The 15073-nt window shown below is 37.4% G+C and overlaps 1 protein-coding gene across 2 annotated transcripts in view; it reads left to right on the forward strand.

Moving 5' to 3' along the window:
- LOC106067133 (uncharacterized) overlaps positions 1-15073 on the forward strand; it is a 164390-nt gene that overhangs the window by 61562 nt on the left and 87755 nt on the right. The window contains exon 1 of one of the 2 annotated variants that reach the window (XM_056014924.1): positions 4991-5614. The exons of the other annotated variant lie outside the window; for it this stretch is intronic. Coding sequence (XP_055870899.1) covers positions 5570-5614 — 45 coding nt within the window. The 5' untranslated portion in view covers positions 4991-5569. Of the gene's footprint in view, positions 1-4990; positions 5615-15073 lie in introns of those variants that run through there. 2 annotated transcript variants of the gene reach the window in all.

Raw genomic sequence — 15073 nt, forward strand, 5'->3', positions numbered from 1 at the left:
TACAACATTTAGAGATGTTCTAACCAATGACCAATCCAATGCAACGTTTAGAGATGTTCTAACCAATGATCAATCCAATACAACGTTTAAAGATGTTCTAACCAATGATCAATCCAATACAACGTTTAGAGATGTTCTAACCAATGACCAATCCAATACAACGTTTAGAGATGTTCTAACCAATGATCAATCCTGCAGTTCTTCGTTACACCTCTTTCATGTTGTTGTTTTTTTTTAATTGCTAGTTTTGGCTCAAACTTTTTTCATGAATGGAAGGTGGAAGTTGGGAGACACAATCCAAAAACTCAATAAAAAAATTCAATCATGGTGAGGATTTCTTCTTCTTGAATCAGGGCAGAATCTGCTGGGAATGAAGCTGCAAACTTTGCCCCAGTTCGTGCATCCTTGTTTATATAATCACTTGCGGATATTACCCGCGGCCTGCGGGCCTTAGTTTGTGTAGTACTAATCTAGCGGATTGGAATTAGATCTATGTCAAACTTGGCTAATGTTCCTTTCAAGTTTTTTTCTTTCACCACGAAAATAAAAGTAGACTGCGCAAATGGGTTTACCTGTTTAACAGATACATTCATATTAAATATAAAAAATAATATGGATAAATTTAGCTATTAAAACCGATTTACCCGATTTGTTTAAAGTTTCGTACTTTGAAATAGAAACATTATTAGGTACCTTTTGTCTGATTTTAGGGCCCTGCGGTTGTGTTAGGGATATTAAACATACACTACGGTCTCCACCATGATCTAAGGAAAATTTATGAAAAGTTTTATCATGATTGGTCAAACGGTTCTGATTTTTATTCGGGACACATATACATACATTAAGCCTACCTTACTTTCTGCTTTATATTATAGATAAATGACTATTACGACCGACCTGTGATGAGGTCTAAGCTGCCCTGCGAGGTTGTAGGTCAATGTTCAGGCCTTCAATAACGCCATGATCTCCAAGCGGATTTGTTTCCTTATAATGTCTATTCTTAAAACATTATTCTATAAATGGCACAGATGCACGCACGCACACACACGGGCTTCATGTCTTATCTACGTGTCCAAAGTATTACACTTGGACCACCAATGCACAATCTAGTTCTATCGGAAAAAGCAATTTCTCGGAACTAACTGCCCTCGCATATTTTTCTTTGACCCCTTAACTATATCTGTCATTTCCCTATGGGGAGGGGCGGTGTTTATAAACCAGTGTGGTCTCTAACACCTGTTTGATGTATATATCCGAATCCACGCCCATGTGATAAGTGTCGGAGATTTATGGATCCCATTTCTTTTACACCAGGTGGTTCCCAAAAAAAGTTTATCACTTTTTCCCCTTTTAATAACGGCTATAAATAAGTGACCTGGAAGCATGCTCGACAGATGTATTTGCCTTCTATAATTATAATAGAGTCCAAGTACACGCCTCTAAACATATTCCTTTTCAAACATAATATTTTCATAGGATAGAGAAAGCAAAACGGATTGAAATTTTCGATGAGGTCTATGTAGGATTCCACCATGTTGACCAAAGGAGTGCAACCATCCACTTAACAACGCATTGACCAATGGATCAAATCAGTTAACTTCTAGAATTAAATGCAATTGAATGTGACTTTTATCAGATTTGGTACCCTTGCCCAGATTTAGCTCACCCTGTGACCAAGATAAAAGTAAAACTAAATATTTTGGACAATATATTCAACATGCTCATTTTTAGCCAGGGCATTCATTTAGTAGACCAGCACTCTACTGCCAACTCCGTCACCCCTCTTTTTTTTTCTTTCTTGCGGTTATTAGCTTCTAGCGTGACCAAGTTCTTAATCACAGTCTCTTGACAATAAACCTTGAGGAAAAATCAGAAGTGAAGCCCTTAGATAGATTTAGTCTACCAAATGTGGGCATCTCCTGCAGCTCAGCTGATGCCAGATATAATGCCAGTAGATTCAAAAGACGAATGGGAAGCATTTAACCAACAGTAAAAGAATGCGCTCTGGATCGCAGTCATCTGAACACAACCATTGTCTCCTGAGAAAGAACTCATACAACGTTTAGAGATGTTCTAACCAATGACCAATCCAATACAACGTTTAGAGATGTTCTAACCAATGACCAATCCAATACAACGTTTAGAGATGTTCTAACCAATGACCAATCCAATACAACGTTTAGAGATGTTCTAACCAATGACCAATCCAATACAACGTTTAGAGATGTTCTAACCAATGATCAATCCAGTACAACGTTTAGAGATGTTCTAACCAATGACCAATCCAATACAACGTTTAGAGATGTTCTAACCAATGATCAATCCTGCAGTTCTTCGTTACACCTCTTTCATGTTGTTGTTTTTTTTTAATTGCTAGTTTTGGCTCAAACTTTTTTCATGAATGGAATGTGGAAGTTGGGAGACACAATCCAAAAACTCTATTAAAAAATTCAATCATTTATTTAAATTCTAAAGTTGCGCGATAATAAAGTGGATGTCATGGGTCCGATCCCTTTCTTGGCCATTATTTTTTCTCTTTCTTTTTGTTTCAGTCACAACTATGATTATTTAGTTTACCATATTAATTGAACATAAAGTAGGCATGGAGTCTAAACAAAAGTACAAAACACTTGTTTCAGTGACACACGATCCCTCAAAATTAAAGATTAATACGTCTTAGCCCAAACGTCCAGGGATGAAAGTGGACTGATTCGTGCTCGGGACCATCGCGACGTCAGTTCGAAACGCATACCATTCATGTGAAGATAAGACTCGACTTCTGAATAGTTTGTTGTTGTCAGTATATCCGTCTATTTCTGTCTCAAGAGCTCTCCTTTCGAACATGATTGAAGTTAATTAGCAGGGTGGTTAGTGTGTCTGTGCTTGTGTATAGACATTCTCTATAAATGTGTATAAAAATCCTTAGCTATCGTAATTAGCCTTGTGACCTCCTGCTGTATGCACACGTCTAAATCGCCGTCACAACAATACTACCGCTCTAACTGGATCATAACACCTTCGTTCTTGGATCACACGAGAGACGTGTCACGCGTGTACCCTACAGCGGGCCTGTGTGTGTCCTTAAGTCTCCCAGTCCTTCCCCTTCTCTTTATCCCCCCTCTTGACTCCCTGTGAAGTCTTCTCGTAGGACCCCCTCCCACGCCCCCCAACTCTTCTCCATCCTTTTCTTTACTCTTTTTCTTTCCCGCCCCCCCCCCACCCTTTCTCCCTTGCATAAAACACCTATTTCTGCTGGCTGCAATACCTGAGGGGAAGAAAAGGTCTAAAAGGGAGGTTATCAGACACTTTCACGCCCTACCCCTCAACCACTCTACGCTTTCCCTTACTCTCCGCCCAGCACCAGCGCCCAACATCTCCCCTCGCCTCCCGTAGCGTAGTTCACATTCCAAGAGCTCTCTCTGTGACGGTTTCAAGACCAAGGCAAATAGTTGTCCCAATCAGGGGCTCTCAAACATTCGAGTCAACAAGGGGTCAATTACTTCAGCCATTTAGTCTTTCTTGTAGTCACGTTGTTGGAGGCACGTCGGGGTAATATGAATTATCCTTTGTTTTGGTAATATCACCACAAGCATCTTCTCAATTCCGTCTGTTTAAATTCTGATATTTGTACGGAGAATATTGGTGGCATAGCTACAGATAGGTTTTTTTTTTTTTTTTTTTTTTGGTTTATCCGGTCTGCATAATACTTAATACATTATAATATATTAATTCTGTGTGGTGCACTGATCTGTACTGCAAATGCAAATTTGAGGCTCCTTCGCTTGATCCATACACATTTTCCTTCTCTTTCTGTAACTGTATTCTATTGCTTTAAAATGTCTTTTAAAGGTACCGCAAAATTGAAATAAAGAGCAAGTTACTCTGATTAACTTCATTTTGAAAAATTCATTTAGTATGATCAACTTAATTTTGAAAATATCCCTTATACTGTTTAAATATGCTAATTTAAAATATGAGAGTTTCGCTCTACAGAGAGCTACTTATGCTGTGTTTGTCCCGTGGTGTTAGCGTCATGGTCTCAAGAGAAGTGTAAACAAGAAGTTTACTTACACATTGGTTTCGAGATTACTTCCACCTCCAAATAGAAGATGGGAGAATTAAAGGGAGTAAATTAGAAATAAAACGTTTTTATTTCCGGTTCGAGATGTTTGAATTTGTAAACCTATAAATGGGGAAACAAAATTATACCGGGGACCATCAGTCAGTAAGTTTAAGCTTTATGTTAAGTAATTTTGTGAATCTGTTATTGAAAGTAGATTTCCTATATTTTAATAGTTTGTGTTTTATCTTTTCGTGATTTCTAATTGCAGAATTATTGTGTTTTGGTTCGTTAAAAACGTGAGCAACTCTGTAGCTTGTTCTTAACGTGAAAACGTTTAAAATTTAAAAAAATGTAAAAGGAATCTGTGATTTATTTTTCTCCTAAACAAATATTTCCGATCTACATTTAGCAATGGGTCATTAGAACTAATGAAAATGCCAAGACTAACCAGCCAATTCCATTGTAAATGTCACTATACTACGAGTTTACTTTATTTGAACCCGAAACTCCCTCCCTACGCTTGGTTCCAGTAAACCCGTTTAATGTTATCGAAATTAACCCTTAAAATGCAGATTTTACAATGAGTGCATACAAATTGGAATTACAATTCTAATGTTTAGAGGCTAAACTACCACGCGCGTTTTAAGGGTTAAAAAATAATTAGTTAATTAATGACTCTATGACTCGTGCTGTCTCAAGACTGGCATTAAGAGCCATATTTGTAACGGGAGAACACCAAAAGTACAGTGTACTATTTAATGACAAGATTTAAGAACAGGTTCCCTTGCTCCTGCCACCGTCTACACTCACTCCTTCTCACACCCCCTCCGCCTCTCTCTCTCTCTCTTCTCTCTCTCTCTCACTTATTTAGGCCTCAATGGCTCGAAGAATGTCACGGCTCAACATTATAAAAGGTAGGTCGGGAAAAGTTATCGGACACTTAAAAGAAAACAGACTTTGTTTTGGCTTCCCCTTTCTCCTTCTGACAAGCAGCCAGTGATTTCAGTACTTCACAAAACGCAGTGGGATTTTCAAACACACGAGACACTCAATGGCAAATGCTAGCGTAAAATTGTAGTGTTTTTTTTGTTCCATTCGAGAAGTGATATAATTCTAGTTGTCTTCCCCTGTTAGAAATTGCAAGCATTTATGGTAAGATAAAAAATCAAATTACTTTTTTAAAAATTTATTTTTTGTACAATTCGCTTTTAGTAAACACCAAAGTGTAGAATTGGTCTGCGTACTTCTTTTTAAAAACATAAGCTTAATATATTAGTAGACATAACTGCTACCCCGCATAATTTCGGAACTATTCGCTTTAGAGATAGTACAAATTTTCTTGTGTTCTGTACTCCTTGGTGCTTTGAGATTGGAGGCTTCTTGCTACTATTCCTACATGTTGGACGTGTCTGGATTGCTTCCCGTTGGATTACAACTTTGAGCTGCACACACTGTAGGGATGTGCAGCAGGAAACTAACACTGCCTGCTCGAAGCATTGACCTGCGATGCCGTACGGATATAGTGCGAAGTACCAGAAAGTGCTAGTAGTGGTGAGTACTTCTCATGCTAGTCAGTGTGAGGGTCATTATCCTTGTCCTATGTAAAAGGGTAAAAAAAAAGTGTGGGAGGTTTGGTAATTGACAGGTTGAGAATGGATGGGGTTAAAATGGCACGGGTATGAATGAATCATCCAAAGGGTTTCGACAACTGACCTCGCAGACATCTTTGAGGCCTTGAAAATTCCAAAAGAGATTCTTTTTTAGCTATCAAGGGGACTGAGAGAGTGGCATTGCAGCAGACCTACCACATAGGGTCGATGGTCTTCTGATTTTGCCACGGTTGCATCGATTTTTTATTCGACCTTTTTTTTTTTTCATTGAATATTAATTTATTCGCAATTAACTTTTAGAATAATTTGTTTTCCAAAGCGTATTTGTTACTTCACATTCTGTCTCTGATTCTTGTGCTCGATGCTAGTCTCGTTAGTACTGAGCGTGCACGTGGGGAGGGGAAGAGGGCTGATCTCCTCTACACTTCGGCTTCTTTTGTTAATTAGCATATTGGGGGGGGGGGGGAAACAAGTACCATAAAATAAAGTTCAAGAAACAACACTTTTCCACCTTTACCTTGTAAGAACCCTAACTTATTTATTATTATAGTACCTCGTATTTAGTTCTGTCCTAAAACAATAGATCTAGATATATAGATAGAAAATTAGTTTCATGATAGGTCTATAGACACATGCATAGAAGACGGTGAGCAAAATGTCCATGAACGTCTATTTATTTATTGAACTCTTTAATGAATACACTCGGGAATACCCGCTGATGTAGGTGTGTTCAAAATATAGATTGTCTAGACCTCCTGTAATAATTTTATCATTAGATTTTTAAAAAAAAACTTATAAAGGTCAAACCAGAGCTTCATTCTATGATTAATATTTTTTTCCCAAAGATATACATAAACGGACACATTTTTAGGAAAATCGATAGAGCCGTTTTTAAGATCAGTGTGTACGCACCCAGGTTGTTGTTTTTTTGTGGATAGATTAAGAATTAGCAAGCTGAAAGATGAGTTGTAAAAAAACAACAACACAGCTTCTTGTGTGTATCAAAAGATTATAACACACTGTGTGGAAAAATGTTCTCCTTATCTCCATCGTGTATGTAACTTGTGAGTGAACCAGGCCGGGTGGGGGGGCTCTTTCCTACCCTTACTACTTATTCAAAACTGAAGTGTTTTTTTTTTATTCTTCCCCCTTCACGAAGCATACAGCCGCCCTGGGTGCCCTGACAGCCGCCCTGGGTGCCCTGACAGCCGCCCTGGGTGCCCTGACAGCCGCCCTGGGTGCCCTGACAGCCGCCCTGGGTGCCCTGACAGCCGCCCTGGGTGCCCTGTGGTATAACATGTTGATTGATTGTAGCAGTGGAAGTAGAGGGGACGAGAAGGTGATCAAAACGTCGCCTGCAACTTTTGCTATACATAAACAAGCTCACAAACATTTTTTTTAAATCCCGTAAACTGTCTCCTGTCACACAGGAAATAGGCCACAATGGAACCGGAGGGAGGGGCGCCTTAATGAAAATACCTACTTCATACTCGGTAAATAGAAAGAAAACACGACAGACTTTAAAAAATAATCTTTAAAAAAAACAACAACTTCATATTAAGTGAAATTGTATCAATTGGTTTGGACCATTCATGAAATTAAATAGACCTTGATCAGTGTCATTAGAAATATTTTTACCAATTGTTTTTCTATAGCGCAATCTTATGCTTTTAGTTGTCTCGATGCGCCATGATGTTATCACGTGTCTGGACCAGTTGAAAAGAAGGGGGGGGGGAATATTACAATGATCGCTTTTTTAACATGCATTTTAAATAAGTTGTACGTCTCGAATTCAAACTTAAGGAATTGAATTCAAAGCCTCCTTCAGGGGACTAATTCTATTTATACCTTCACATCTGTCAAGTACAATTTCCTTCCCTTGTTCAATACCAAACAAAATAATTAATTACCATTAGTTAATTAACTAATTGGTAATTTTTTTTTTTTATTGATTCTTGTTTTGTCAGACACAAGAAATAATTGTGCGAAATTTCAACTTCATCCGAGATAGGGTGTGGGAGAAATAACATGTACTGAATGACAGACCTTCAATGAGCCTCTTGCCTTAGCTGGCCCAAATCGAACTAAATTATAGCACAGTATTCTTGAATATCTTGAATATACTTTTGCTAAAATAGACTTGAACATGCATAATGTGTACATTATTCTACAATACTGTACACAGAAGCTACATATTTTATTATACCCCATTTCACATTGAACAAGCAACATACCACTTTTAACTAGAACTGAACTTGCTACTGATGTAGACTGTATTCTAGTGTACGTAGTCTGAAGTTACCTGTTCAGGTCCTAGTCTACAATTTGTGCTACTTCGAGCATCAAAGAATGTCATGTTATGTCAAATATGATGTCCTTACCGTTCTGTCATTCTGTTCTCTCTTTTTCTCTTTCTCCCCCCCCCCTTTTCTCTCTCCGTACGCATAATAATATAAAGAAGATGTATACTAGACCATGTCGCAGAACGTGTCAATTATTTGTTTTTTTTACTTCTTTCATTTATTCTTCATCTCTTCGACTTATTTCATCTTCCTTTCCCCTCTTTCTCTTTCTCTCTCTCTTTCTCCTCTTTCTCTTTCTCTTTGTCTCTTCTTCTCACACACATGCACGCATACTTGACATTCTTTTTTTTGTATTACCAGAGACATCTTCTATCTGTTGTCTTTCCTTTTTCTGTTTCAAATTATTCCCTCTATCTCTCTCTCTCCCTCTCGCTCTCTCTCTCCCTCTCGCTCTCTGTCTGTCTCTCTCTCTCTCTCTGTCTCTCTTTCTCTCTCGCTCTCGCTCTCTGTCTCTCTCTCTCGCTCTCTCTCTCTCTCGCTCTCTGTCTCTCTCTCTCTCTCGCTCTCTGTCTCTCTCTCTGTCTCTCTCTCTCTTTCTCTCTCTCTCTCAGAAGTTAGCCTCACTCTTTCTGTTTTCTCTTTGAGTGTGTGGGTGTGTCAGAAATTCCTTCACAGTTACTCACTAATTTAAATTGATCTGTGTCACTAAAAGTGACCACGTGACAAGTTTCGGAAACAAAAAAAACGAGAAAATGTTGGGGGGGGGGGGGTAGGCAACATTTGAAATACTCACTTCAACCTCTATGCATAAAACTAATTTCAAATACTCACTTCAACCTCTATGCATAAAACTAATTTCAAATACTCACTTCAACCTCTATGCATAAAACTAATTTCAAATACTCACTTCAACCTCTATGCATAAAACTAATTTGATATACTCACTTCAACCTCTATGCATAAAACTAATTTGAAATACTCACTTCAACCTCTATGCATAAAACTAATTTCAAATACTCACTTCAACCTCTATGCATAAAACTAATTTCAAATACTCACTTCAACCTCTATGCATAAAACTAATTTCAAATACTCACTTCAACCTCTATGCATAAAACTAATTTGAAATACTCACTTCAACCTCTATGCATAAAACTAATTTCAAATACTCACTTCAACCTCTATGCATAAAACTAATTTCAAATACTCACTTCAACCTCTATGCATAAAACTAATTTCAAATACTCACTTCAACCTCTATGCATAAAACTAATTTCAAATACTCACTTCAACCTCTATGCATAAAACTAATTTCAAATACTCACTTCAACCTCTATGCATAAAACTAATTTCAAATACTCACTTCAACCTCTATGCATAAAACTAATTTCAAATACTCACTTCAACCTCTATGCATAAAACTAATTTCAAATACTCACTTCAACCTCTATGCATAAAACTAATTTCAAATACTCACTTCAACCTCTATGCATAAAACTAATTTGAAATACTCACTTCAACCTCTATGCATAAAACTAATTTCAACTAAATCTACACAATTAATAATGATAATTCAATAAAAATCATTTTATTTATAGAGCGCTGTTAACAAACAAAATGTAGGCTCAAGGCGCTGTGATAACATTACAAACATAAACACGACAGCTCAAATGACAAACTAATTTCAGAAAGTTTCGAACTGATAGGTCTTAATGTTCTTCTGGAATGTAGTGTAGCATGTTGTCTGTCTCAGATCAATGGGGAGTCAGCTCCAAACCTTTGGTCCGTGCACTACAAAAAAAACGTGAATCGTAACTTTTGGTTTGACTTATGAAACTTTTATTTGACTTATGAACGGGAATTAGGGCCCTGCCTGTACAGTAAAAACCCGTTTAATGCGGTGCTTAAAAATGTGACCCCAGTAGAACAATTAGTATTTCTCTCTTCTGTTTTGATAACAGTGTGCTCATTTTGGAGATCCTTCCGACAGATTGAACCACACTCTCCTCTAGCCTGTTGGTTATATAAACTATCCACCCACCTGAAGTTAAAAAAAGACTTTTAGGTCGACGTGATCGTAATTTCAAATCTTGTTTTGCAGGAAACCACTGCCATTTTTTTTTCTATTTCATTCTATAAAATTACATGTACATGAAATGAGTTTGTATACGAGAACTATTTCCTGTGATTTTACATTCGTTGGTGATTACTATCATGGGTATAGTACACGCTCAAGAAACTTCTAAATTGCATGTAAAAAAACAAAACAAAACAAAAAAATATTTTTAAAAAGCTTATATTTAGCGTAGTTTGGATCAATCATGAAATTAAATTTGTAGTAGATCTATAGACTAACAATACTAAATCTGTGAGATTAGAAATTATTTGTACCAATTGTTTTTATTTAGCTGGGAAAGGGAGAGAGGGAAAGATGGAGGGGGTATCGAGTGAATGTTACCGTGATCGCTTTTTAAATGCATTTTAAAAATTATAAAAATTCGAACTCGAGTGCTCAAGCCTCATCGAGCCAATGCACTAACGATTGTGCCAGCAAAGTGCTTATCGAGATAGAAGATTTTATAGTTATCTATTGTTAGTTTCCAACTTTTATGCCACGACTTAATTCTCTACACAAAATATATAAGTATACTTATGCTACCACATATGTCAGATACATTGTCTTTCCAATGTTCGAGATTCTAAACAAAATAACCAATTACCAATATTTAATTAATTAATTGTTTTTTTTTATTGATTCTTGTGTTGTCAGGTTTAAGAAATAATTGTTCAAAATTTCAACTTGATTCGACATTGAGTGTTACAGTAATAACGCGTATAAAATTTTTACCAGACAGACAGAGTGAGTTGATATAAGCTTTGTAAAAAGTTAAAAAAGAGATCCTTAAGATGTTCATACATTGAGACAAACATTTTGGCCTATCTCAAGTACGGACATTTTTTTTTTTATTTCGTTGGCAACATAGGGATGGCGAGTGGGGCGACCGCCACAGGTAGAGCGCCTTTTGGGGGCCGTACGCGGAAAGAGAATCTTTTGACACTCTCAGCCCATCGTACAAATATTCGTAGCCCTAATATGACACTCGCGCGCACTGCTAAAGCCGCCTCTGCAGTGATCATTCAATATGGCGCACTTGACATTGTTTAGATTGTCTATTTCAGTATCGTTTCTAAACTTCCCTCCCTTTTTTTTCTCTCACGTTTGTTTGTATGCTGCATTGCATCGTCACCACATTTCTTCATATTGTTTCCTCTTTTATCTCACGCAACGAATGTTATTGCATTAAGCAGTGTTTCCCAAACTGTGGCCTGAATAGGTGTTCCACGAACTACTGGAATAATAAATTAGTAGGCCACCACGTGAATTAATCTCTCTAAAAAATGAACAAAGTGTTCCTCTAAATACTCAGAATGTGCGAAGTGTTCCTCTAAATACTCAGAATGTGCGAAGTGTTCCTCTAAATACTCAGAATGTGCGAAGTGTTCCTCTAAATACTCAGAATGTGCGAAGTATTCCGTTAAGAAAAACGTTTGGGAAACACTGGCTTAAAAACAAAACGGGATCTTAAAATGGAAGTGTAAACAAAGAGCAGATTACTGTGATTTACTTTCAATGTAACTCTCACATTCACTTGTAAGTGTACTACTTCCTACTCCTGCTCCTAGGGAAACTAGCAATGGTCATCAGGTGTCCCAGGTATCCCAGTCAGCTCTCCAACTGACCAGACTTGGGTCAAGACGACACATGGAGGATGATCTCACAAGACGACATTGGTGAACTGTTTTACAACTCGTAATGAGTCATACTGGAAAGAGAGTACTTCATGACTAATCCCTCTGTACCTTCCACGCATTACATCGCATTCATATTACCACCCGGTTTCTGTGGTTGGCTGGAAAACTGAAAGTGAGATAATTTATTTAACTTTTGCTCATCGGTAATTACCTGTATCTCCATCACTCTTTGATGAATGCGAATTCTTGACACCCAACTAGCAACGGTGTTGAAGGGTTAAACAGTTATAAGTCTATCTATCTATCTATCTATCTATCTATCTATCTATCTATCTATCTATCTATCTATCTATCTATCTATCTATCTATCTGTCCGTCCGTCCGTCCGTCCGTCTGTCTGTCTGTATAATTTCAAATCAATAAATCTTTCTTGTTGTCTATCAATATTACAATGTCTTTATTTTAAATATTTAAAAACTATTTTTCAAAAATCAAAACAGTATGGAATTTTATATGTTATGTAATCCCTAAGTTACATAATAGAATGCCTTTTTTACATAGACAGTAGTCCCTGTATTCTACGCAATCCCCTATATTTTCTCTAATCCCTATATTCTCTTCAATATCATCTTTTCTCTGTAATTTTTGTAAAATGTGTATTCCATGCCATTCCTTGTATTCAATGTAGCCTCTTTGTAATCCCCTATATTCTATGTAATCCCCTGTTGACTGAATTATCTCTGTATTCCTGGCAATCCCCTGTTGACTGAATTATCTCTGTATGCCTGGCAATTCCCTGTATTTCACTGCATTCTCTATAAGCCTTTAGGCTACAGACGCTCTCAGCAAGTTCAATGTGAACACACTTTAAAAGTTAAATGAAACAAAAAAATTAAAACAATTTTTGAAGGCGGCATCCAAAGCACATGGTGACCCCCGGGTAACATAACTACTCCACAACTGCCGGCTTCTTTGACGTCACGCAAAAAGTAGAGAACCCCACTCCCCTCCCGGGCCTCTGATATTTTTTAACACCTCCTGTCGGCACGCTACAAGAGTCTTCAGTCGGGTGTGAATGCTAGTCATCCAATCTCTCTCGTACACCCGCTTTCCCCTTCTCACAATTAGCAGCTGCTTCTAACCCGCGGTGACCAGTTGTATCAAACGACATGAAATAAAAAAGTCATTCAAACTGTGGAATGTGTTTCGGTCTACTGACGTCGTCGACAGGACCAAAAACCTTGATGTAAAAAATAAATTCCACAAACGCATTCACGCATGACAACGGCATGTCACGCCTGTTTTTAATCCCCAGCGGAACGACACCTGAAGTTAATTATTCCCTGAAGACGACCCCTCATAATAAATTATTCCACTAAAGGGACACAACCAGCATTCCTTCTCCAGTGGCAAAAGATAAAATGTTTATGCAGACGTGAAGTAAAGGATAACACGTGACCTAAAAGAAAACATCAAAACTACTGTCTCGCGGTGCATGATTTAAAACAGATTCATGCTGGTCATAAAACATTTTCTTTTTGTAATGCAATCTTATTTGAAAATAGAAACCAGAGTTGACTCTCTTGTTTGAAAATAGAAACTAGAGTTAACTCTCTTATTTGAAAATAGAAACCATAGTTAACTCTCTTATTTCCTTTGAAGGAACCATTAAGGCTTAAAGAAAACAGAACGTTAATGTCGTAAACTGAGATGTAGCAAGGAACACGTGGGCCTGGGCTCAAGATTGTAATATTGAGCTCACTAACCCTACGTCTAAACAAAGTTACAAAGACAGTTTGTGTGGAAACAAACTCAAAATCGGCCCCCGAAGTGGTCCACCCAGGCAGGTAAAAAGGCATGTTTCAATATTTTCAGAAAGAATATCAGAATGAAATTCTATCAATCAAGGGCGAATGACTGAGAAGAATAGACTAAGAAAGTTGACAGATCTTGTGTGGTACCCCAACGGTCCAGCAGACCAAGGGATAGGTGAAAGTGAAGGAGAAGTTCGATGTGAACCTGGCATTACTAATGTCATATAATGATTATCTAATGGATCTCATTGTTCTTATTCAAAGCCTCAAGAAAAAAAAACATTTCCCTAAAAAAAATGATTCTACCCTTTCCTTTAGTTCAGTGTTCCATTATGTTCTACTGCGTCTGTGGAATTGTGCTATTTCACGTGATAATATGATAAACTACTTATTAATTGTTGTTTTAAATTATGTTCCACTTATATGCATACTAAATAGATTTTTTCTTCTTAAAAATTAAAGTAAACCTTTTTTTTTTGTAAATGTAGTAGTTAGTATAACAGAACTTACTTATCTTAGTAATATAATTGTAAAGAAAAACTCTAAAATCGTTTACATAAATGTTAAAAAATATGGTAAATACTCGTCTCTCTTACTAAATAGCCTCCCGTGTTTGTTACTATTAATAGTGAATAGATGTACAAATGGTGTACTTATATGAAAAAACTGCTTGCATAGTTATTTTTAAAAATTATTTTTTTTGCTTTCAGAAAAGAAAAAAGTAGCAGTTTCATCAGAACTTTAATGGTCTAAAATATCATGATGTCGGATTTTCAATATCTTTTCTTGTTTACGATATCTAAACGGGACGGACAGACGGACAGACTACACATAACTAATAGCGTCCATTCCCCTATGCCGCTAAAAATGAAAAACGAACAAAGAAATCTACAACAAGACTTTCAAAGTTTTGTAATGTTCCAATGTTTATACCACATTTTCCAAGTAAAAGTGTCCTTACTTTCAGTTCAGTAACGAAGTAATACGTGTCATGACACACAATGCTAATACGTCTTCTTTAAAGTATTGAATATCTTTCACTGGGTTTTTGTTGGCCCCCATCCGTCTTCGTGTATCTCCACATTGAGGGCCATGTTCATTCTAGAGTTGTATAACTTAGTATAGTTCCATGAATTAATGTTCATTAACATCTTGCGCATTATCTTGTAAGTCTAGATCAAAAGGTCAATCATTGGAATATCATAAAGTCTAGTAGACTTTTACCATAGACATAATATTATCTAGACTGGAAATGGGAAACAAATTCTTATCCGCGATTGACCGATTCACAGACCTATATATTGTTATAAACCTGGTGGTGGCACAAATGGGGGTAGTGGTGTGTGTGTAGTCAGCCGACGCAAATCGCCCCAGGCCAGCGCTAGACGAGCGGTCAACCGTGACGAGTTACGACTGTCAGCCGAGACGAGTATCAACACAGCGGTTCGGGAAGGATCGACGGCGGTCAGGGAAGGATCGACGTCGTGAACAGAGCTCAGGAGCGTCACGAGAGTTGTAGTCATCTGACCA

Source organism: Biomphalaria glabrata, chromosome 17 (genome assembly GCF_947242115.1).
Source record: "Biomphalaria glabrata chromosome 17, xgBioGlab47.1, whole genome shotgun sequence".
In the NCBI taxonomy this organism is placed as follows: domain Eukaryota; kingdom Metazoa; phylum Mollusca; class Gastropoda; family Planorbidae; genus Biomphalaria; species Biomphalaria glabrata.